General features: G+C 44.9%; 1 protein-coding gene across 1 annotated transcript in view; it reads left to right on the forward strand.

Moving 5' to 3' along the window:
• Window positions 1–25,432, forward strand: part of LOC131294702 (semaphorin-2A-like) — a 171,091-nt gene that overhangs the window by 97,646 nt on the left and 48,013 nt on the right. Inside the window, exon 4 of the mRNA XM_058322747.1 lies at window positions 19,529–19,597. Coding sequence (XP_058178730.1) covers window positions 19,529–19,597 — 69 coding nt within the window. The remainder of the gene's footprint in view (window positions 1–19,528; window positions 19,598–25,432) is intronic.

The raw sequence follows: 25,432 nt of genomic DNA on the forward strand, positions 1-25,432 counted from the left end.
TCACATTGAACCAAACCCGAACGAAAAAATGGAAAAACCATTCGTGGTCGCAACCCACGATTTTTGCCCCGGAGAGTTGGTCCCCAAAAGGGAAGGGAAAATCTTTATCACCCCATCGGTTTTTGCCGTGTTTCGCTTACCTTTGAGAAGATTTTTTTTCAAACGCGTTTTGGAGCGGATATTTGCCAACCGATTGATGTTTAAATAAACTAGCGTTTTGTCGTTCATCTTCGGTGAATCTCCCTTTTTCCATAATGGACGTTGCTTGAACAAATCTGGTGTTTTTTTCGTTGGGATTTTTTTTTCTGTCGCTTTGTTTGTTCATCGATGACTCTGGTTTCCCCCGTTTTCTAATGTGTACAAATAACAAAACCGGTAGCTGTCGAGAATGATAAGAAGCAAGAAGCAGAATCTACCCCTCAAACTGTCTGTTCCCATTGCTGGACTTTTTTTTCCCTCAATGGCGCAATATGCCCGGTGGGCAAAAGGGTACCGCTGTACCGATTACGATGAACAGGAAAAACTGGAAAAGGAACAGAACTACTTGTGCCCCGCAGCCATGGTCGCCGAAAACTCTTCCATCTGTCCTGTGAGGGAAAGCGGAGCGTGGGGTTAATGCGCGCACACCCCGCAAAGCAACCGCAACCGATTGCGAATTTTCTCTGCGGCAGTGCGGTGAAAACTTTCCACCGGAAAACACCCCCCTCGCTCGCCCCGCTGCAATACGAAACGCATACCCCCACCCGCCGTTGACCGGCCGGGTTTGGAAAAACCAACCCCCGTCGGGGGTTTGCTTGGTGTTCTTTTGAAAATCGTTCCGCACTTCCGTGAGCCGCACTTCCGCTTCAAAGAAACAGACCCTTCCCTCCCCCTCCCTTCTACTCAGGCAGGGAAAACACCAAACAAGTGATACACACCACGGGGGGGCGGTCTACGAAGGGGACAGGAAAGTTCTCAAAGAAAAACTGAGTTTCTAGTGGAAGGAAAAAATAGCTCATGTTTGATTGATCTGACATGACAAGACGAAAAGCAAGCGAAGAAGAGCAAAGTCGTGGGGAAAAGCATTCGAATTTGCAAAGTCGGTAAGAAAAAACAGTATCAAACGAAAGTGGTGAAGCGTGAAGGAGAAATTGGAAATCAACATAATTTTTAAAAAGTAAGTTTTTCCTGGCGAAGAAGAAGAAGCGAGCAGATTGCCGCTCGGCGCCACTGCACGGAGCGCTGTCAGTCACCCGGGTGGGTGATAATTATTCATTCATCTGTTCGTCCGGAGACTTCGGAACAGCTGCAGGGATTTTTTTGCTTGTACCATTTTCCATAAGATTATGCTTTACGGTTCGTCCCCCGATTCGTTATGAATTTCTTCCGGCACCGGGTACCTTGGAATGGGTTTAAGTAATTGGCACGGTGTGATTGTGGTTTGATGATGATGATGATGATGAAGCGCTGCAGACTCTTGGGTATGTTTTGCTAATTTCGAACATGATGCTTCATTTTCCATCCATCGTCTTTGATGTTTGAGTATTTTAAATGTTGTTTGATATTCATTTTTACTATATTTATTTTGAAGCTAGCCAGTTTGAGCGAGGGTTTTTAATCCGTTTCATTTAGAAACCTGTAATTGATTTCAAAGAAAATGATTAGTTTTTGCGGAGATTGAGGAGGAAAAGTCTTATTTTCATTATTACACAGAGTACACCATGAACAGTTAAACTAGTGACAAAATTAAATACAATTTGCAGATTTCTTATCGCTGGATTAAAATTTTAAAAATATATATAGAAAGCCATCCATACATTTAAATGCATTAAAACTACCAAAAATGTATTTGGTTGACATTTAAAATTTGATTTAGATAGATCGCACAACTTCCATAAAGTTGCTATAATTTATAAGTCGGTTCGTTTTTCTTCCCCTAGTTTTCCAGACAAGGTTATGACATTTTCGCGTACCCGGTTCGCCGTCAATTCTAGCCCACGTTTTCATTTGAATGGCGAAAATCGGGAGGAAAATAAAGAAATTCACCAAAAAAAACCATTCGCCAGATCGAAATCATGAAATGGAAAATATAGATATCCGAATAATGAAGAATGGCAGTCGGAAATGAGGTTTCGCTACTGTGTTGTGCCTTCCTGGGCCGCCTTCGTTCACGTGCTGTCAGGTTCCGAATGTGTATGGGTGTGTGTGTGTTGGTGGGCGTCCTGCGTTTACTTCACCACGGATAGACATTTCGGTTTTCCATCAGGCTTGCTTGCCTGCACGACCAATGCAACCAATCGGCACACGCATGCCACCAACCCTCGTGAAAACTACCCTCCAGGGAAAAGTGAGTGATTTTTTATGTTCCGTTTCGCCTCCCCCGAAACCATGTGTAGTGCCCGGGCAGGGGTTTGCTGTGACTCTTACGTTAAAAGTATTGTTATAGCTATTAAAATGTTGTTGGAAAATATGACAGCTGTATATTTTCCCTTCCTTTCCCATACTAAGGAGAGGGAAGCCTGTAAATATTCTATTTGCTGTGATTTTGTTTCAAATCAAATTACGTTTGTCATAGTGATTTTTTTTTGTTTCTTGTGAGTTTTCCTTCATGCCCCCCGGGGGGTGATCTTTGTAATAAATATAGCATGACATGTAACTTTTTGTGTTTGCTTTCGAATTCCTGGTTATATGTACTTGTATCATTCGATTGCTGTTTTGGTCTATTTTAAACTGTTTCACTGTGAATTTTGAGCTAGTATGAGACAAGCATAGGAATATTAACTTCATTAAATGAACGTCCAAAGTGCTTATCTTTACTCCCATTAAGACCTGTTCGTGCTCGGTGCGAAATAATTCCACATCCCAAACGTTCCATCCAAGATCACAGGTCCGCAATGTTTCCCCGTCGTATGCAACGGTTCGGAAATGAGGTTATCTACCTTCCGGTATTATGGTGTCGGTGTCAGTGTTTAGTCGTAAAGGCCCCTCTACCTGGGCTTTGCGTCGCCCGTTGCGGTAACAAAATCTCCTATCGTGTGTCGTCATCACTTTTTGAAGTGTGAATTTATTAACAATTTAGCAGATAATATAGGAAGCTCCGAGAAGCGCAACACGACGACGCACACGAGGCGAATGTTTTTGTTCGCCCTCTAGGAGTTGCGAACTCCTAGTACCATGGCTTGATTTGGGCGCTAGACCGGCGCCCGGAAGTCAGATATGCCAGTTCCCTGTCACCACGGTCTACGGGGCAAAGCCGAACCCGAAGTTCTTTAGGGCCCCCCCGAAATTGGAATGGATAAACCATTGCCGCAATCTTTGACTTCCGCCAAACATGGGTGTTGGTGCCACGGCTCTGCCTATTTATCATCTGTCACAGAAAATGCTGAGCCAGGAAAAACCTCCCGCCCACCTGCGTGTAACACCCCTTAGCATGTCTAGCAAATGTGAATTTCATTTTCTTCCTTTCCGATTGACGCACATTCGCGCCTTCCCAAGGATGAGGAAATCAAAGCGCCGGACGAAAAAGAAGGGACAACCCAGATCGTTTTTTGGTTGAGATTTTCATGAGCAGCAGTTCGCTCCACGGTGTCGAGATTGGCCCCGATCGGATGTGGCGTGCAGTCGTGCTCGTTCAGCGTGAGGCCGGTCCTGAGAAGCATACTGAGGGAGCAACGATAGAGGCGTGCCGTGGGCTGAGGTCTCGGTCGGAATAATAGAATAATATTTAGATAGAATTTAAATTAGAATAAAAGGCAACGAGAGGAGGGGGGTGCAAGCGTAGCGATAAGCTGGGTGTTTTCTGTGAAGCGAACGAAGGAAACGGAAGGAGCCAGCAAGAATCAGCGCTTTCCCTACAAGGGGTGGAAAGTGACCCAACCCCCACGAACCGGGGCTACTAGGGATGTTCGGGAAAGAAACGTCCTAAGGCATCCGTGGCAATGTGTGTGTGTGTACGTGGATTTTCATTTCATCCCCGTTTTGGGAGAAAATCTTACGCAAATCCGGCAAACCCTGGGTGTTCGTATAGGTAAGGGCTGGCGGCTTTGGAACATGTGGCTCACGGCCTCAAGGCTAAGGCGAACACCGACCACAAAACGATCCACAAAATCCCATCCAGACGACGGCGGCGGCGGCGGCGGCGGCGGCGGGGAAGTCAAAACAAGACAGCTGACAGGCCATGTAATAAGGGATCTCATCCGCCCACTCGATTGACCACCCCTAGTCGACTTTTTCCCTCGCGGGGATGGAAATGTATTCCGGGGGTCGTTTTGTGTTTCGATTTTTTCCTTTGTTTTGTTTCCTGCCCGCATCTTGATGGAGAAAAATGATGTGTTCATTGTGCGTGAAACGATGCTAACTAGCCATTCGAAACTGAAATGCCTCTTCTCAACCGCCGAAAAGTACCTCTCCCTCCCCCCCCGGGGGTGGCTAATGCAAACCTTGTAGTGTTTTAAGGCCGAACAACGGAAGCATTGCCGACGCTAAAAGTAGCCACTTTTCTTTTTCCTTTTTTTTTTGCCAAAAGACGGCTTATCTGTTCGGGGAAGGTCACGCGGTTTGGGGTACGAAATTCGAGGAGATAAAATATAAACTGAAACGCTTAGCAGACCACCACGAAAGAGATCGGAATTAGCAAGGCAACGCTCCCTTGCGTTGAGCTGGCCAAGAGGCATTCGGTACCTCGACGTAGATTAAATGTTTCGAGCAGCACGAAAGATGATAACTTTTCGATGGAAAGTGAGACGCAAACACACACAATGGAATCATCTTTGGTTGTTCAGCTTGCTGTGTTTGCCCTCTTGTGATATAGAATACACCACCAGCGTCCGGATGAATGCTGACGGGACTAAACTGTTCCCCATCATCTTCTTCGTCGGCGCCTTTAAATACGCTTTTCCTTCCCTCATTTCCAGTACCATTGGCCCTCGTTGTATCTGTACCTTTGCCAATTGAATTTTCCGACCGATTCGGGCCGATCTTTCTGGGCGCTCGTGGGATGAAATCAACCTGGAAACATCAGCAAGTCGGACACAAATCTCTCCGCCTCACCTAAATCCACCCAATCCGATGGCGGGATCGTTTAGCCGCGGTTGTTTGAAGTAGTCGACCTAAGTGGCATTATGCTGTTTGCGTGTTTGCGCTTACGCATTCCATAAATAAAAGATGATTCAAAATATTTACACTCGCCGTGAGGGAAACACAGATGCTGAAGGAAAATTACAAGGCTATGCCTGATTTTTGGTGAATGCAAAAGTCATGTTTTTTCTCTTGTGTTGAATAACCGATAAAAATAATCAATCATCGTTGTTTAAAGAAAAAATTTAGAAGAAAAGCACACAAATGTTTGATTGTGGATTGTGTCTCTAACGCCTCGTTTTGATCTACTTTGAAGTCACTAATAAATTAAAAGAAAGACCCTTTTTAAATGCAACTTTTCTGGCAATCAGCGAGAACATTCTTTTTTTAAATGGTCTAAAATGAAAAAGCGGAATAATATGCATGTGTGCAACCCTGCAACCCTTCGGTATGTTCACCGAGATCAAGAGACTACACGTTCAACCACTCGAGATGGCACACATTCTTGGCTCTACCAGATCAAACCCGATGTTCGAACGGACGTAATGAGATTAGCGTACAGTAGCCGACCTTCATCCCCAGGCCGTGTACGAAAATACATCATCAAGGATTTCGAGCTAGATTTCCCTTGGCGCCCGGCCGAGGGGAAAATGTAACCCTCGTACAGACCCTCGCTGGGGTTTGGCTGGGCCAGACAGAGGAGGAAAAAGCCTTTCGCGAACCGAATTGGTTGTGCTGATGAGACGCGTCCCTCAAGGGCTTCGCGTTAATAATGACGGAGTGGGTTTGATGTCGTGAGCACGGTTCCCTTTTTCGCCCTGCCCTCATTGGTTTTTCCACATAGCGGAATTCAGTTACGCGCTTCCACCGAAGGAAAATGTGATCACATTCGATGGTTCTTTTTTTTTATTAAAAATCATCCCTTAACTTTCCACCTTCGGTCAAATGCGGCGAGAGACACCCTTTTCTTTTGTGCATGTTTATTTGTTTTGTCTCACAAATAGCTACCGCTAGGGCAAGGAAAGACACGCGAGAAAATAAAGCATCTAAGTGAAGAAAAGAGTTCGAAGGGAACGAAAATAAATGCGCCATCCTTTAAACAAGTAGGATTCAAATTAATGTTATCCAAACTCTACACCACGCCATCGAGCCACATTGCATGTCGACCAACATGCTCCGTTTAAGGGTTGATTAGGTCCCTGGCCACCACCAGAGCGCTGTGGGGTGCGTTTCCTTCCAACTTTCGTTAACTTTCCAAATGGGGGAAAATGCGGGAAAAGATAAATGCGTTTTTTACCCCTCGCGTGGTACCTGGTAAATGGTTCGTCGTCGATGAGGAATTACAAACGATACTTACAACTGCTAGGGCCCGCGGTCCGTTTCCAAGGGGAAAAACATTGAAAACACCCGGCAACGCAACGGCATGTATGCTCGCGCACCATTGGGTGACATTGGGTGGAAATGAAATCGAAATCAAACCGGGGAAGTATCAAAATGAAGACAGGAATGTTTGTATTTAATGGAGAGCAAAGGAAGCAAAATGAGGAGAAGGTTGAGTAAGAATGTTACAACTTCGTTTCCCCCTTCCTAGAACGGTACAAACGAATTGAATTTAATGAAATTTGACGTTTCCATGCCTCGTGGTTGTGGTAGCATAGAGTTTTGTTTCAAGAGATTAGGAACGGCAAACTCCGACGTACTTTCGATACAATTTCAAACGTTGCAGTACGAAAATGTAAGGGTTGAAAAAATGGAAAAAAATTACTTAAAGCAAAAATGGGGTTTTCTGAGTTCCTTAAGATAAGGAAAACTATTAAAACCAAATTTTTATTATAACTGAACCTATTAAAACTTAATGTTTAAAAGATTTTTCTTACAAATAAATCTTTTTCTCGGTCACTAAAAACATTTTAATGAAGTCACACGTCCAACCGGACTTAATGGTTCCGCTTAATTGGTTTCGCTGGAACGTTCATCGTTTTCAGCTTAAAGCATTTCCATGCTGTTAGCTCCAGTGTCCGAAGGAATTATGTTAAGTGCTTCTCAAACAGCGCTAAACTTACCCCGGTACGAAAAATTAACATCGCTAGCCGTAGTGCTTCAGCCATTTTTCCCGAATGGACGCAGGAAGTTTTCCCGATCTCCGGGGGCTCACCTGACCCCTTTTTCATGAGGTTAATTAAATTTTCGTAAATTGTTTCAACTCCGTGGCCTGTCACACCTGGTTTAGAACGTCAACCAATATGTTGACTTGTCGTGACAGTTTTGCGAAGAAATTGCGGAAGTAATACCATTTTAAATCACAACTTAAATTATGAGATAAATGTAATTCGTATCGTTAAGCGTTTGTGCTTAATTGCATTTTAAAGCGAACAAACGCGATGCTCTTCAATATGCTTCATTGTAGGAAAAACATGTTGTTATGTGTATGTTAGTCTTCTCTCCATTGAGGCTCTCTAACTGCTTTATTTAGGAAATAAATTTACTTTCCATACGTAGACGGCTCATGTACCGTCACATTCTTTGGAAACCTAAAAGGTACTGTCTTCAGAGCTCTTGCCAGCGATTCCCATCAGTGCAAAGCCAAACTCGCCAACCCATACGGTGGAAATTAGCTTCACCTGATGATGACGTCGGGTGTAATAAACTTCATTTTGACTTTCTTCCGTCGTGCGCCCCCAAATAAGATGCATTCTTCAAGCGGAGGTTCCAAGCCCGGCGAAGTCAACGACTTCATTTGACTCTCGGGCCCGTCAACTTCCGCAGCAACATCCGATCCGGTTGAAATCATTCCCATCAACTCGGGGCCACATCCGGGTCTTGCGACGCTTCGCGAGTGAAATTCTTGTCTTCCCATTTTGATGCTGTGGATGGTTTACCTTTTTTCACTCACACTCGTCCGTCGTCTCAGTTTTTAGCGGTATACAACAACGTGCACATGGCAGTATCGATCGGGCCTTCAACGTGTGGCCTACGTCGAGACCCGTTCTTGGCGGGATCCTTTTGGGAGAGATTATATCCTGATTGCACGTGTCCTAAAGCGGCGATGACTGCCTGGCGTGCGTTTGGCAGCTTTGCTTTTCATGGTAACGACGTAATAAGCAGTTTGTAATCCTCTCGTCAAACTCCCTTTCGTCTACCCTTCCGTAAGTGAAGGATATGTGTGTATGAGTTTCTTGTTTCAGTCTTGTTGGCAAAGCTCTTAAAGGGTTGGCAAGGGAATTCCTCCTAATTTGTTAAACATGGTGGCCGGACGGCGAACATTTCACCAGAATTATTCGCTTCACTTAGCGGGAGTACCTTGTTAAAAAAAATAATGACATTGTTGTGATACTTGGGTTAACATTTTCACTAGAGTTGTGTAAATCTGATTCAGATTCATGAATCTGAATGAATCTCTGAGTTATAAGGGATTCATGAATCTTTCATCGAGAGAGTCATGAATTCCAAAGACACACCAACCGATGAAAAGTCATCAGCCAAAAACGGGTTGAGAGACCCTTTTTGTTTTTTTTTGTCGCATAATCCACCCCTATGAAAGAATCGGGGAGATTCATGACAGATCCATGAAACATTCATGAAGATTCATTAAAGTTTCGAAAGAATCATTAAGCTTTGAAGATTCGAATCCGCAAAGATTCATAAATCCATCTGCATGAATCGTAGGTGAAAGAATCATGTGTATAAATCTCGCCAAAAGATTCATTAAGCACAACACTAGTTTTCACACCATTTCTACGTGTCGTAGCTTATAATCTCTACAACATATAGGACTCTTTAGTTAATTTAGTATTCTATCTGATTTTGTCCTTCAAATGTTTTAAATTCATTCTCACGTCTATTTGTTATTTATTTGAAGAACCAAACATCAAATTCTGGTGAACTCTTGTACTTCAAACGTGGTTACTCACGACCAAGCTGGTCGTAGCTATAAACATCAATGCCAAACTACAAGTGCACTTGCAACGTGTTTATTCCCAGTTTGCCGGTCCAATCATCGCATCACACGGGATAAATAACAAAGCCATCGAAGAAACTCCCGGGCGGTAAACAGTAAAGTGCAAACGGTACGCAACGGGGTCGGATCATGACACTCAACTTGAATGGCAGTTGGATATCGTGAACATCTTTGCCAACACAGCTTTTAACCCCCGGTGCCAATGCCTCCGGACCGGCGGACACTGATTCTCTGCTAGAAGCACGATGCATTTCACTCGTGTGTTGCTTTGCGCACTTGTACGTTTGCATCATTCTTCGCTTGCGTTGCGTTTTTGTCTCAAACTGCCTTCTCGCTTTTTGTTCCCTCTTCATGCTTGGTCCAGTCTCTCTAGTGTGTTCGGCTTGTTTTGGACTGGGACCTGTAGTGCCGAGTTTCTTTCAATGGCTATCCACTGAACGCGCGTGGTCTTCCCGTGGTATAAATTCATCTCTTCTGCTGACCGAACGGATGTGCGCTTTGAAAACCGCTCGAGAGGATAATCTTTCCATCTTTCTTGAAATGCCCGGCTCGGAAAGGATTCCTTCGCGATCCGGCTCACTGTAGAAAAGTCGGGTTAGCATTCCGCTTCCCCTTTCCTTTTTCCATTTCCTCGCAAACACCGCAGCAGATATTCTGTTTTATTTTATTTTTGCTGTTCCTCAATTGTTACCGGAAGGATGTGGGATTCAAAAGAAACATCTTCTTCAGATGCAACTCCGTGGGCTCGGCTCTCGGAAAGGACTCGTGCGGATGTCAGAAAAAGAAAATCAACCCCGGAAAGGATCGCCAACCGGCTCTCGGCACACTGCTTCCCGCCATCCCGCGGACATTGCTACACATCCTGCTCCGAATGAGTCCCCGAAAGTGAAACACCTTCCCTTTTCGACGCCTTTCTCAAGTGAGGGTTTTGTTTGGCTGCTTCGGTCAGCTACCACCGACAAGCGCGAACCTCAACAATATAAGGTGCTGCTTGGGGAGCTTTTCTTTTGCACCTTTCCGGCTGTATGCAAAAGGTGGTCAAGATGAATGGAGTCTTTTGAGGAAGCCGTCTGCGTGTACCCCGATGTTCCCTTGTTTGCTACCCTGAATCTGACATCGGAGATTTTCTCTTCGTTCACGGATCGGCTTCGCCTTCGCCATCCTTCGCCTCGGGTAAGCTGCACGAGATCTCTTCAGATCATCTTAGCGTCTGGTGGGACGGCTTTGAGAAAGCTCACCGGAAAACATCCCCTCCTTCCAAATGGTTCGCATCCGTGCAAACCTTTTGAAGGGTAAGATTTTCATCCATTGTTGTGGGGGGCTGTGGAGAGATCTCTTGAATCTTCTTTCTATCAGAAAAAGGTCAGTTAAGAAAGTTTCAGAATAAATTGAAAAAAAGAGAGTGAGATATTCAGCGGTGGCGTATTAGCTACACGTCAAATAAAGAAGAGGGAAAAGACAAGACTGCTTGAAAAGAGGATCTCATGTTTTTTTTTTTCTTCAACCAACCCGAGTCGGACACTTGTTTCATCCGCAGCCCAAAACTGGATAAAACTTTACCCTCATCCTCCCCCCATTGACTGCCTTCCGCTTTGTTTCTCGCCCCGTAAAGCAAGATCTCTCCTTTAACGCTAGAGATACTGCATCGTTATCCTTTTGCTTTTTTGATGAAGGTGATTTGTTTACTCGCAAGCAACTAGTGTGTTGCTTTTTGCGCCGCTTATGTTTGCGTCAACATGAAAAGCATTTCTCATCCGAAGTCTGTTCTACCCCGTCGACAAAGAAAACACCCTGTGGGGGAGGGTGGGAAAGGCGTGAGAAGCTACAGCAGCAGAAGGAAAGCTCCGGTCGCTTAGCTATTAATTTTGACTGAGTGAGCTCTTACGAATTCAATGGACTCTGCCCAGGCGGATCGTTTCGCTTCTTGACGGCTTCCTGTATCTGCTCTCGGTGGCTTGTTAGCTGCCAAGGGGGAGATGGGGGTTGGGTAAAGTTTTCCTAACGGCAACGTTAATCAAATGCAAATGCTTGTGGCCCGTGATGCCGCCGCGGGGAGGGCTCGAACCATCGGAGCAGAAGCTGATGAGCTTTTGTTTTTATGAAGCTTTCGGCTTTCATCAGCTACTCCTCGCAGTTTGTGGTTTCATCTTCCTTATTATCATGCCAAAGCTATTTATTTCAATTTTAAGAAAACTTATTTTACTAAATGAGGCCTTTTTAATAAACACATGTTCATTGTAGCCTTTAGTTACATTTTTTATTAGGACTAAAGACATGAAAAAGGGGAATATGACATATGAGTATAGAAATATGTTTTGTTCCCCCTACATTATGCTGCGTAACATTTGATTGCGATATACCGGAATTGTCCTCAAATCCGTTCTAGTTTTATACATTTTTTTCTATAATTTAATTAAAATATCGTACTCAATCACACACAACAAACCACAATAACAAATTCAGTTCATATTTTTATGTTCAATGTAACATCACTTGTGTGATAATAACTTGCTCTCACAAATTTGCAAAACAGATGAAATAAATGTTCAATCAATATTTCACAAATAAAAAAACCTAGTCCAACACAACAAATGCAAGTATCGTGCAGTCAAGAGCCTCCACGAACGTGACGTTTTCGTTTCTTAAAGGTTCAATGAGCCGCCTTTGACGGGCGCCATTAAAAGTCTTTTGGCAGACATTGACCCACCGACGTCAGAGAAGTAGGCAGTGCAAGCATGTAATGGGAACATCAGCTGCAAACAAAAAAACAGGCTTGCTTGCTTACTTTTGCATTTTTCGCCTCCAAAGGGTTCGGGTTCTTTAGGCTAAGTGTGTGTGCAAAAGCAAACGGTGACACAAGTAGTGAAAGTTTTCGTAGAAAAGCGGGTGTTTCTATCGCTGGCCTTGGCGTCCTAGATGGTGGTGGTGGTGGTGGTGGAGGTGGTGTAGCTCCAGTCTAGTGTTGAAGGACGTCTGAGTAGGTCGAGTGAGTCTCGACTAAATTAGGACGCCTTTACCACAAGCCGTCGCTGTTTTCGCACGTTTCCCGCACACACATACAATCGTGCCTCATTGTCAAAAGGGTTTCCTTCCCGTACGTTCCCCTGTCTGAGTTTTTCTTCCTAAATTACAAGTGCCACCTTAAAAGTTCATTTTTATTTTACCCTTCACGAACCAAAGGAGAACGAAGGACACAGTTTTTTTTTTGTAGGTTTTTGATCCTTACTCATCACATGCTAAAACATGCACGAAACTTTACCTGGTTGACGTAGGAAGAGTAAAATGCTTATCTATGTAGATTTTTCGTTCCCGAAGTTTCCTTTTGTCTTTCCCTTTTTCACCATCGAGTGGCATCAGCTGCAATAGGAGAAGAGTTGTGGTTTATCTTGACAGCATAAATTTCATTGCTCGAACCGATCGATGTTTGGTATATGGTTAAACAACTTTTGATTGATTCTGCTGAGGTTTGTAATATCGTTTTTTCGCTAAGGAAGTGTTGTTGAGTTAAAATTTGTTTTGTTGATTTGTGAATTTTTTAAACTTATATCTGAATGAAAAAGTTTAATAGTAATCATCTCCTGCTCCTGGCTTAAAGTTTGCTCGTTAACAATTCAAATGTGTGCCAAGCATTAGCCTATAAATCATTAACAAAAGCCCGTAAAAGCCGTTTCATCACCTTTAGAACCAAACAATGCATGATTGATGAATGAATTTGCATTTGAATAGGTGCCACTCAAAGAACTAGCATTTGACTGGTGCATTTGGGATGCACAGCGAATCGATGCAGCAACTTGGATGCATCGGATGAACACGCCCGAGAAAAGGCCACAGGAAGACTTCCGTCAAGCTGTCGGAAGGAAGGCAGTATTCGTTATCCTCTTTTCCTGTGAGAACCAGCTGACACACTGTTAAATCTAAATGTCAATCCCCTGTCCCCCCCCTTTCCCCTGGTCTGGTTCAATTTCCTCCCCTCACCACAGTTGGTTGGACCACCCCCCGCACATACAAATGAAACGCTTGATTGCTGATGCATAATACACGATGAAGTCATTTTCCATCCTTCGATCCCTCCCAACCTCCCTTCGAGTACAGCCTTTTCCCCCCGGGGATGGACCATTCTAACTCAGTTCTCAGATATGTTAATTATCTATGCGTAATTGCTGCCTCAATCCCCCCACCTTCCTTCCTTCCACTCTTGCCTGTGTGCTGTCCGGTCCGTCAGGAATTCGGGATCCTTTCGAGCGGCACCGAAATCGAAATATGTTGCCATTCCGCTGGACAGTTGATTTCCCAGCGCCACTCATCAAGTACACAGTTTAGCAAATATTTGCACACATAAATCCCTTTTCCCCCTTTCCCGTCCATTACCCCCCCGCCCGCCCGCCCGCCCGGTGCACATATCCTTGTTCCATCCATTGAATGTTAATGATGATGCTAACTCATGCGAATGGAGCCTCGTTTCGGGAGAGAATTTAATTCAATAACTCACCGCGTGCGCGCGGGCTCTGGTGCCTTATCTTTTTGGCCGGGTTTTGTGCCGCTGATGCGGATGATTATGATGATGCCCCGGCGGTGGGGGGGCGTACGCGGCACGGAGCAAGTGGGAGCATGTAAATCATAATTTATGCTGATTTCTCCCTGACAGTTCATAATAACTGATTGCTCTCCGTAGGGCTCGGTCACAGTTTACGCCGGAATATGGATGGCAGCACATTTTTCATCGCATTTTCATGAACGCCAAGCCAAATCGAAAACGGTGAAGGTTTTCCCAACCCAACCGGCTGTAATGTTTTTACGACCCGCATGTACAAGTACCAAACAATTGTTCTGATAATGATAATAAATGTTGACGGGATTTCGTAGCACCCGTACAGGTCGTGTGTTTTATGCCGCGAAGACGTCAACGAACGACGCCCTGGCCATGCAGAACAAATCGTAGCTTGATGTCGGAAAAGCTGACAAGGGATAAATGTCAGCAGTTAAAGAATATAGGCATAGGTTTCGACAATGCCGGTGGAAAATATACTGGTTTGAGAATCATTTAGATGCGTTTTTATTTTTTTGAATCCTGTAATCAGCAGGAAAAAATCAAGCATAGTGGAAAGGGATCAGGTCCGGGATGTGAAGCTGGTTCCTCGCTTTTGTCATACCTATACGACATTTTCCCGCTGATGAATTGGTACGTGAGTGAAATTAAAATTCCCGGAGGGGAATATTTGATAGAATTCGACAGACCAAACCTAGGTTTTTGAGTTTTGCTAGCCAATTTCAATTTGAATCGGATTTTTAACAGTTCTTCGCAAAGAGTTTGACATCATTCGAAACAAAGAAACGCGCTAGGGTTAATATATTAAATTCGGAGCCCTTTTTGGGTGACAATAGAAAATTATCCTTTTTATTGTCTATAGACAAGCCTTATGCTTCATTTTACAGCGTTTTTTGATCCGGTTATGTTGAAAAGCCTTCTTCCTTTTTTTTTCCTCTTACCCTTAAGCCTTTAGTTGTTTCATCGGGTTTCATTCATTTTCCACGGCGAAACGAAACTCCTTTTATTCGCCTCGTAGATTTTATGCGAAAAGCCCCCCACCGCTGCTTGTCTAATCCCACCGGCGTGCGTCCGAAAATTTCGAAGTGGTTCTAATCCGATCATCAAAACTCAACGTGAGCTAAATGTGAGTGAAGCGAAACGCGGTGCTTCGGCGAGCGCCATTGTCTAAAATATGTCCACCGTGAGCAATCTTTTGGGGATTCATAAAAAGCCGGGCCCTCAGCTTTTCGCTTACCAGCTAGCGAATGAGAAAACCCTAAAATTCACGTCCCGAAAGGTAAAAACACACAGTTTTTAAGATCTTTCGGTCTTGAGTCCCTCAACGACACGGAGATTACAATGAAATTAGGATGTTACCAGCTTTCTGTTTCTATGTGTTATTAATTTCTAAAATTCTATGTATATGGTTTCTCCTCAACCGGTACACTGATTTAGGTTTCATCTGCTGGTTCTATGTTTTCACTTACATTATTCTCTTCTCGCCATTCCAAAACTCCATTATGAAAGAAATTGATTATTTCACCTCGGGCGGTTCTTAAACGATGATTCAGAGATATGGTACAATACACATCGACGTTTGTTCAACATTAGGTTCTTGATTCTTCCACAAATTACCATTTTTGAGCCGATAAAAGCCTCGCCTGTGCCTCGTAACCAATATTCTTCCTCCCCTGCCTTTCGCCTTGCCTCTCCTGCGGGCGTCCTGTCCGTAGCCTAATGGAAAAGACATGCTTTTTGGATTCGTGTGGTGTGGTGGTGGTGGTGTCTTGAGCAAACTTTGCAAAGTGCCACCGGCCAAAACACCCGCACACCTGGCACCTGACCCGGCCCAGCACAAAGCCGAGCTGTTTTTGCTCGGAACCATTTCGCACCTTTTGCTTCCGCTGATTGCTATCTAATTATTGCATCTTGCCCGCGCCTTCCGCGTTGGGCAACCTTCGGTCGGAGAAGCTGATGAAAGGTGAAATTTTATTTTCCTCATTAAACTGTCAACACACGCACACAGCGAGCGAAATGTCTACCTCCGGAACGTTCTATTGTTTACTCGTGGGGATGCTTAGAAAAGAGGCAGGGAGTGGCATTTTCTTTGCTACCCAAAATTTACAACACACCTAAAGGGAAAGGAATTCATTCCCTTTCAGCATCTTGAGCACGACTTTGCCTCCTGTGTATGTGGTTGATTTAATGATGGTTTCGAAGGCGGTCGCCATCGTCGACCGTCGAGGAAAACAAAGGCGCTGCCAAACCGATTTCCGAACGCCCGGAAGTGTTTCGCTGTTAAAGGAAGTGGTGGGGTTTTCGGTTCTCGTTTTTTGGGACTTCAAGTTTACCGATACCACCACGATGCCACGGCCCGGGAAAACACGCCCGGCGACAAATTTCCGCTAAACGGAGGTGCCCTTTGCTGCCTACGGTGAAAATTAGTCGAATCTGGTGGAACCATCTGGTTTTTATTCAGCCTCACCCCCGTAACACGTGCGTACGAGAGCCCTTGAGACGGTCTGCCAAATCAGCCTAAAACGGCCGTGTGTCGCTGAAGGAAACTCCGGGTGTAACAAAGGCCGCCACCACCGACGCGTGTGTGTGTTGCCAAATTTTCCACCACCAAATGGATTTCCCCGAAGCCGAATCGACGAAAGGCATGCGGAACTTAGGTAAAAGTGGGATGGGTGGAAATTAATGCGTATGTAATTAGAAAGCATATTTCTTCGGGGACCATTCTCGGGACGACGACGGAGTCGTGAGGTCAAAGGGGGGAAGGTAAACAAGTTTGCAATTTGCAACGATTCTTAATCACAATCACATCTAATTAATGGTTTTCAATTTATAATCCCACAAGGCATCGCACCGACGCTTGTGGTAGTGGTAGGTGGAAAGAGCAAATTCGAAGAAAAGGGAATTCCTTAAACCCGCTTTTCACACCCCCAGCCCTTTGGCCTGTCGATATTTGAAGCTTACGTTAAAGCAAGGTAGTTCGTATCGGGGAGATCATCATTAGAAGGTTCTTTCCTTCCCGCCTAAGGTGTGCCTCAAATGGTCGGCGGAAGGGCGTGAGTGGAAAATTTGGCGTAAAATTTGTTTCTAATTTAATTTCTCTCAGTGTTTGCGCCAACGGCAACGACAGTGTGACATTTGTCAACCGAGGAAGTTTCCCATTTCGCGAAGGAACAGGGATGGGGGGAGGTGGTACTAAAAGTGTTGACGATTGCGACACCTAAGGCCAAAAATGGATGAACTGCCTTCATCCGGGATGTTGCGGGAGGAAAGTGGCACTCCTAATCGTGCTCTAAAAGAGAGACTGATTGTCAGGAAAAGCGCAATTTTGGGAGGTTTGCAAATCCTTGATTTTCCCGGCGAGGGGTGCGAATGGGAAGGGCGGTGCGAAAACATCTGTCCTGCAGGTTTTACCCAGTCTCCCAGCACACGCTTCCTCGAGTAATGTACAACAACCCCCCGAGGGTGGAAAAATGTCTAATTTCTAATCGCAAATAAATATTCAACAAACGGTACAACAAATGTCAGTCGCGCGCGGGTGGACTCGATTGGTGGCGCTTCAAATCCGCACCGAGGGTACGGAACCGTACCCGAAATGCCCTCGGGGAAAAGCTGTCCCCCTCATTCATGCCCGGCCACCCTCTAGGGTACGCGTCTTTCCCGGTTCTCCCGATCGCGATTGAAGTTCAGTTCAGAGGCCGGAAAACTCGGTGGGAAGTTGGCACGAAAGAACACGATTTTAATTAGTGTCAGCATTTGTAAAAAGTTTTAATAAAGTATTCGTTCGGTTGCTTTTCGCGAAGGAGGCTGCTTGCGCACGGAAAAACAGTGTGGTTTTGGCCTGTTTAGCAGAGAGGGAGGGGTGCGTTGCGTCGTGAGTTCCTACCCTAACGAGGCGCTTGATAGCACATTTTTCACCGGAGGGAAAGTGTTTGGGTGAACACGCCCGACCGACCTCCTCATCCCATCCTCTCGTGCGAACAGCTTAGCCAAATCAGGATTTTACAGGACGCCCCTTGGCAAAGAACAAATGGCGTGAATCCCAGTGAAAGTATTTTTATTTTGGAATTATCGAATTGTTGTTTTCATTTGCCTCGGCCCGCTGGGTTTGAGGAGAGAAAACTCGGGACGGTGGGAGGGAGGGTGTTGTACGATTTTAATTAAATCTCTACTTTTCGAACGCTCGCAGGATAATGGTTTGTTGGACGTGGTTAGAATTAAGGCTGCCACAAGGGCTTCGATTAGAATAGAGGGGAGAGCCTTTGTTCGGATAAATACAGTGGATAAATCAATGACCGAACGGCTTTGGCCATCTTGTACCAAGTAATGCGATTTACCCTCCTCAATTCTAATTTCGGTTTTGTTTGTTTGCCAATATCCTTAGCCAACATTGAAAAGGAACTTTCGTGAGGTTAATTCATGTGTTAAATAGCACACTTTCGAGTTCGCTTGTGCAAGTCAGATTGATTGTTTTGAGATACGATTAATCTTATAAGAAAGCACCTTTGAATGCTATGTAAACGCAAATGACATTGCCTTATTAATATGCTCTTGTCACTCCGGGAATGCCTCGTCTAGGTTAATTCGTGTGAAATCAATCTCCTCTGATTGATAAAAGGTGATAATCAGATATTGAGACCCAGCCTCAGCAAAAGGCTGAAAATCGTTGGGAAAACCAAACTATTTAATAACGATAACGAACCCCGATTTGTCACCTCCCCCCTGCTCCCCCCTTCGTGCCACGTTCCTCCCATTCAAACACCACCCACCTGTTCATTATCGCAGACTCCGGACTGCGTGTTGTTCGTCGCCACCGAAAGTTATCGGCGTGGAACAAATTAACGGTGAGAGACCCTTTTGTCCATAATGTTCAAGATTCGTAACCCAAGCATAACGCCAGGGGAAGCATCGTCGGGTTTCATGTTAGGCAGGGACGCACGAACACACGCAGTACGAACACCACTAAGAGATGAAAAAGCCCTGGCCTGGCCCCCTCTGTACATCCATCCTCGGACGTGTTTGATATGCCGCGTTTCACCTCGGAACGTCGCGCGGTCCTTCGCCGAGGGTTCGATTTTGCGATTGGCATTTTCCTTAAAATACCATTTTCATTCCGAAAATTTGTCCCGGACCAACCCTTTTTTGGGGGTAGGGTAAAGAATTTTACCTTTACCCCGCGTTGGACAAAAATGTGTGCTCGCCCGAGCATGTTCGGGCATTAACGAGCCAACGTCCGGAGGAAAAAGGGGAAAAACTTCCCTTTACGTAGGTGGTGATGATCATGATGATGATGATGATGGTGATGGTGATGGTACTTGAGTGTACGCTAGAGTGAGTTTTAAAATTTAATTAGGTTCTTTGATTTATTGTAAATTACCTGTCAATTATGCACAGGACGACGTTGTGGAGATATTGGGGTGTGCCTTACGTGTTAGTAGAGAACTAAAAAACTGTCACAACTACTAGCCAATTTGATTTCGGTAATCTAGGATTTTAAATTTTTAAAGAATGGATTTAAGATTACAAATTAATTTAATAATTTAACCAAATCAATCGACAGACAAGTTCATAATGATTTCGAATAAATTCCTTTCCATAGTTTCCTTTGATTTGATAGTAAATCATCGATTCATGTTAATTGCCCCGCTTCAAAGCGTCGGCTTACTGGACGTATGCAATCCGATTCAATCATTAAGCGGATAATGCGGGCCCGCACAAACATCGGTGGCTGCTTTCTATATAGTTCCTTCTTGTTTGTCTGCCTTCGGCAAATAAGTACGCACCGTCTTCAAGATGTCGTTAATTAGCGATGGTAAACTTGTTTAATCTTCCATCATCACTGTGAGATTATCCCGCCGCAAGCTTAGATTATGAGGGCTCCGCTAATCACCTTTGATCATCTTCATTCCAGCAAATCATCCGTGTTTAGTGTTTTAATGTTTAATCGTTTTTCTTGCACTCTTTTCTTTCAGCGTGACACTATCGTCCTGGACCCGACCAGCTCCGATATCCGCAACTGTGTGTCAAAGGGCAAGAGTGAGGTAAGTGCTTCAATATTTATACGTGCTTTAAATCACTGTGAAGTGATGGTGTTGGTGTTCGTTTGGATACAAATCGTACGGGTTTTACAAGGAGTTAATCAATGTCATTCTACCTGATGAGTATAATTTTAAATAATATCTCCTCCATACCCCATAATGTTGGCAGTTGCTTAGAAGAATGAATGAATGAACGCAGTTGAAGTTCTTCCTTATTGCATATCAATGTTAGGCAAGGGATTTTTTTTAACTGACGACCTCCTCAAAGTAGGCAAACGCAGGAGATAAACTTTGCCTATAGCCTCTTTGTTGCATTGTCTGTCCTGTGTTTGGTCGGTATCGTCTGTCTCTCAACAACTACGAGCTGCCGGGAGTTTCCGACAATCTCATCCCACCTTTAACAGGACCCTGCCACCACCAAGCTGGTGACTTTTGTACCCGATGGCAGCATCTTCGCACTTTAAATCAGTGCAGCAGAGCAAATAAATTGCAATCTGTCGACCATTTATCTTCCTGCCGCTGGAATCGGCTGGAACATTGCCGTGTGGCGGTCGATGGAAAACGGGGTAGTAACGGGGGAGGGGGTGAAGCAGATGGTAAAGTTTGTCTGAAAAGTGGTCGCACTGGAACACAATCATGGTGTCTCGTGCTAGCAATGCCCGCCACCCGGGGTAGGATGAGTTTACTGGGAAACTTTTCTTTCTTTTCCGTATATTGGGACCTCTGGCCTCTGAAGCCATGGGTTGAACACTTCCTGTCCATCGGGTTGGTAGCGTTTCGGTGCGGGAGGGGATCTGAGTGACACGATGGTTAGGAAAAGTCAGGATCCTACCTGTCTAGGCGGAAAAAAGGTACCGGTGAAGTAATTCTTCGAAACACGCGTCGAGGAAAGGAATAAACGAATGCAGAAACAGTCCACCTTTAGGCATGCCATCAATTGTCCTCCTTAATGGATGCTTTAGCCAGTTGTATTCAACAATCGAAACGAGAGGAAAAAAACGAGACAGTACATTGATGCAGTAATCATATAAATTCTTAGCAAAACTTTCTCTTCTCCGAGCTCATGGCCAACTTCTTTAAGAAATCCTCAAGCAGATGGAGAGCGAAATTTACTTTAAGAAAAGTTATCCAGAATGTTGGGTGTTGTTTGCTCTTTCATACATAACGGAGTGCTTGGAGATTCGTATGAAATATTCTAGCGGAGTTCTCTCTTACCAAAGGGAAAGTTGGTGCCAAAAGAGCGTAAGTCCAAAGGTAAATGTTATGCCACGGTGCTTCGTCAGAATCAAACCTCCTCACTCTTGGACTTGAGGTGAGGCGTACTTGGACGATAACGTATACGAAAGGGAATGGATTATGGAATAAAGAACCTCCCCCACCTTCATGCCCACACGCATCGACGGACGCGCCGGAAGGAATCCTTTGCCGGGATGCGTTGTATCGATGCGCATCTCCGGAAGTGAAATATTCAAGCGCACGGAAAGGTAGTCAAATGGCAGCTTGTCGAGGTAATATCTCGGGCACACACACACATCCTTTGCCACACCATACCCCAACCCTGACAAGAAGACGCCCTCGCGTCCACGGACAGATATGTTTGGGTTTGGGGAGATAGAAAGTTAAAATATTTACTCAATTGTCTCATGGAATTTATGGTACGATCCGTGCTAATTTATGGGCCTATCCGCAAATACCACATTTCTCACAAGACATCGCGCGCGTACGTGTGGCGTTGGTCTGGTCCGTTCCGTTTGGTTGCGAATTAGCAAGTAAACGACGTACGCAACACTCGAAATCACGGCGACCATGATGGCATGATACGGTGTCAAATGGTGCCGGTGTGTGGCAGGGAAATTGCGTTGGAAAATCCTACCTTCATCTCTCACCTCGTCCGATTTTCAGTTCGCAAATAGTTGACGCTGTGTTTGGTTGTTTGTACGTCGTTTCACGAAGCTCGCTGCGGTTTCATGCCGCTCGAAATAATGGATAGACACGCACAGTAACCCCCGAGGGCGATGCGGACAACGGTGTGAATTGATTTTTAGTCTTCTTAGAAACCTTCCACATCAAGTGAATGTTGTCCAGTTTCTGCAAAGTCTTCAAGTTCTGGGGCAAACATTAATTGGATCATGTTTGAAAGAAGACTTCCCTTGCCGAAACGTTGTATTTAAATCAAGATGAAGTTGGCTATCCAAAATGGATGAGTTTACCTTCGCTTTTCCTAGCTTCACTTGCATTTCCGGTATGAGTCACGCTATAAAACCCCTTGCACAAACCATGCAAACACGTTCGATCCGAGTTCAGCCCCAGCCTCCGATTGCTCAGCCATGCGTAACGTATGGATTTCTTTAGATATCTTGATGCCGGGGGTTTCTGGCTCAGCTCTGGACCAAGCTCTATCTCCTGTTAGTCATCTTTATGTGATAGACAACAATACCAGGGAATGGATGGAAGCGCCCTCGTGAGCACCATTTCCGGTTTCGCTTCGATTGTGTCGTTCGGAAGTTTATTGACGCACTCTGGGAAGAGCAGAATGGAGACTCCGGTCGTCCGGAGAAAGATACAAAAAAAAAAAAACAAACGTACCAAAGGACAGCATTTCCACTTGGTCAGCATTCTTCCTTGTGAGCGTTTGCTATTATTTTTCGTCCATGTCGTTTCCCTTTTGCAGGGAGACAGGGGAGTGGACTGATTTTCATACAAATTTGAATCGGAAATGGTTCCGTTGGCGAACATTCGTCGTTGTCGTCGTCGAGTCGAGTCAAAAAGTTGAGAACCTACTCCTTCTTCTGGATAAAGCCAGCCAGCAGTGTGTCGCCATGAAGTCAGTCAATCCCGGGTTGACGTTATCGGTTTTCGTTGTCCATTTCCGGGGCGGCTTAAGCTGGACAACAGTGGGCTGATGAATGATGCTGTTGTACGGGTGTTCACGGAACTGCTAACCGGCCAATGCAGGACTATTGCCCTTCCCCCCGCATCATTTCGTCGTGTGTTTAAGCTGCTCGTTAAATCGTATGTAAATGAATGCAGAATAGAGGGGAAGGGCACCAGTTTGTTGACATGGTCAGAATGGACTGGATTCGAATGGCTTTTAACTTTTAGTTTCCATCAGCGTCTTTGCCCCCGGACGAGGTTGACGGTCGGATTTGACCGACGCTTGCAATTTTACAGCCGGACACAAAGCGTGCTTTTGTGCGCCCCCCGAGCTCTAGTGTAGGGACCAGAAAATGGATAACCAAAACTCACTCTACCTAAAGGCACCCGGCAAAAGGAAATAAAGATATAGCTGTCCAAAAGTTTGCTCATGAAAATCATTTACAAGCGTGCGGTGAGCGTGTGGCAATCGTTGGACGGAAAAGCCATTGGGTTTGCTTGTATGTACCAGCAAATCGAAGCCGACGTTAACGTTTCGCAACTTCCTTCACTCTCGTCGTCCCTCCCTGTCAACGCTACCGATGCTCATTGTGAACCGCAATTCGTTTCCTTCGGTGCAAACGGCGTTTTCCCCGCTGCGGAGGAGCTGCATTAAGCGTGGTTTTTTATCGGGCGTAGTGATTTTTTCTTTTTTCCGCTAATATCGACGCTACGTTTGACACGGGGGAAGCTACCCTCACAAATGGCGGTATGAAAACTTAATACATAAATCGTACCCCACCAAATGAACGGTGACGCTCGACGGCGCAGGAGAGTTGGGGGAATCACGGCCAAAGTGCCCCGAGGATAACAGCGACAAGGCGTGGGCGAAGAGTCGATGGTTGGTGAGTGCTTGTAGGGTGGAAAAAAAATGGTAACAAATTTATGAACTACTAAATTGAAAATTATTTCCCGATAAGCAGCTCAACGCACCATCACGCTTCGTGTCGGTATCGGTGGGGAGGAGGGGGGAGGGAGGGGACTGGAAAGCTATCGGGCAAAAGTTAATCATGCCGGACATAAATTATCTACGCGTTCTAGCACTCACGACTTCGAATTTCTTGGCGAAGGTTCGAGTGCTTTTTTATGGGCAAGAAGCACTGGCAAAGGAAACAAAATGCTACTTTTTCAACTTCGTGCTCAAGAAGTGTTTTGTGCGAATTTAAGATATAATATTACGGGGGAAAATATTAAAGAATAAATGAATGAATAAATTTCCTCGCCTCGTTTTATTGTCTTAAAGACGAACAGCAAACAAATTGGATTCGGCGAAAAGACCTACAGATATTTCAATTAATATGACATGTAGCGAACAAATGATGACACTAAAGCTCCGCTATCTTGCCTATTGTACCCATCGTCACCTCGCCGAAGTACCAAAATCTCCGGTATATCCTCCACTGTGTCGTAAATAATTCACGCAACAAGATAAGAAAGTCCCTGTGTGTAGTAGACGTAGGACGACTCAGCAGGACGACTCCAACGTCCCAATGGACGTCGTGTAGGACATGGTGAATGGCCCCAAACAACGTCACCGAACATCTTTACGGACCGGATTCCTCCGATGGTCGTCAAAACATAATCCACGTACTACATGGCCGTTATGATCTAGCTTTGGGGGATAGGGAGGAACTGCTTCGCCTTTCGTGCCATTCTAAGCGTCACGCTGAGCGCGTATTAGCCATCGTTGTGGTCAAGGATGTTACTTCACTAACCACAACCGTCGGAGAGTGCGACATTTGAAGGTGGAGAAGAAAACTCTATAGCAAAACATCAACTGAAGCAACACGACGGAGTGCGCTACCCTTTCGAGTCGGTGTCTCATTAAAATTCATTGACGTTAATAACCACCACCGGATGTGTGTGGGTGTGTGTGTGTGTGTTAGGATCGTCCTCCTTGTAGGCTGAAGAGCAAGAACTATCTCTTCCGGACCACGAGGAGTTCGTAGATAGGATAGTATTTGCAGCTTTCCGTTAGCAGACCCTTATTTGCTTCATTTTCAATTGCTCGGTCACCTTTCGCTTTATCACACTGTTGAAACCTTCCCCACGCGATGCCACTGGTCTTGCCTCATGGAAAATCCTTCCGCAAACGCTCGGTTGCATGAATTGATTACAACTTTGACACATTGAAGCAACACTCGCCTCGGGGCTGTTAACGCCACTAGCTCTGGACGATTGCACTGCAACCCGAGTGGGTACGATATGTTCTTGATTTTAATTTTTAAACGACCAACTGTATGCTAACTTTCTGTGCCATTTAGATGGAATGGCGGTCAGCTGTGCTTGTTGAAAGTGGAAAGTTAAGGAAAGTGCTCGTTGAACGTATTTTCCCCGCCTTCGATCTGCTCCGATAAACCGAACGCGATGAAGTGAATTTATTTTGATTGAACAGTTTAATTTGAAACTCACTCGACCGCTTCTCTAACGTTCTCCATTGTTTTCGAACTGTCCGAGCTAAGCCGTGTACGTTCCAGGGACATAAATTATTCCAACCCTGTGCTGCCTCCTCGCACCCAGATTGGATCGATTGGGACCAATTATCGCCAGTGAAAGGCCAGTGAGCTACAGTAATCTTTTTTGCCATCCCTTCCGACCACGGAATGTTTGTGAACCTTACCACAAACCGGACGTTTTGCAACCGTTCTATTAAACAACTGTTTGCCACAACGGTACGAAATAAGGGTCTTAACAACCTCAAACGGTGTGGTCTTTTAACGTACGAAAAAGTGCTGAATAGAAGTTTGGAACCTTTTAGCACATAGTTTCGTGCCCGATCGGATACCTTTCTGGAAAACTTTCTCCAGTTTTGCCTACGTCATGTTGATTTCTTTTTTTTTTTGTTATTTACTACTTTTGTTCAAGGATCGACAGCGTTCATTATAAATCCTCCTGTGGACAGTAAAACCCGAGTTTTCAATATTG

Source organism: Anopheles ziemanni, chromosome 2 (assembly GCF_943734765.1).
Source record: "Anopheles ziemanni chromosome 2, idAnoZiCoDA_A2_x.2, whole genome shotgun sequence".
Lineage (NCBI taxonomy): Eukaryota > Metazoa > Arthropoda > Insecta > Diptera > Culicidae > Anopheles > Anopheles ziemanni.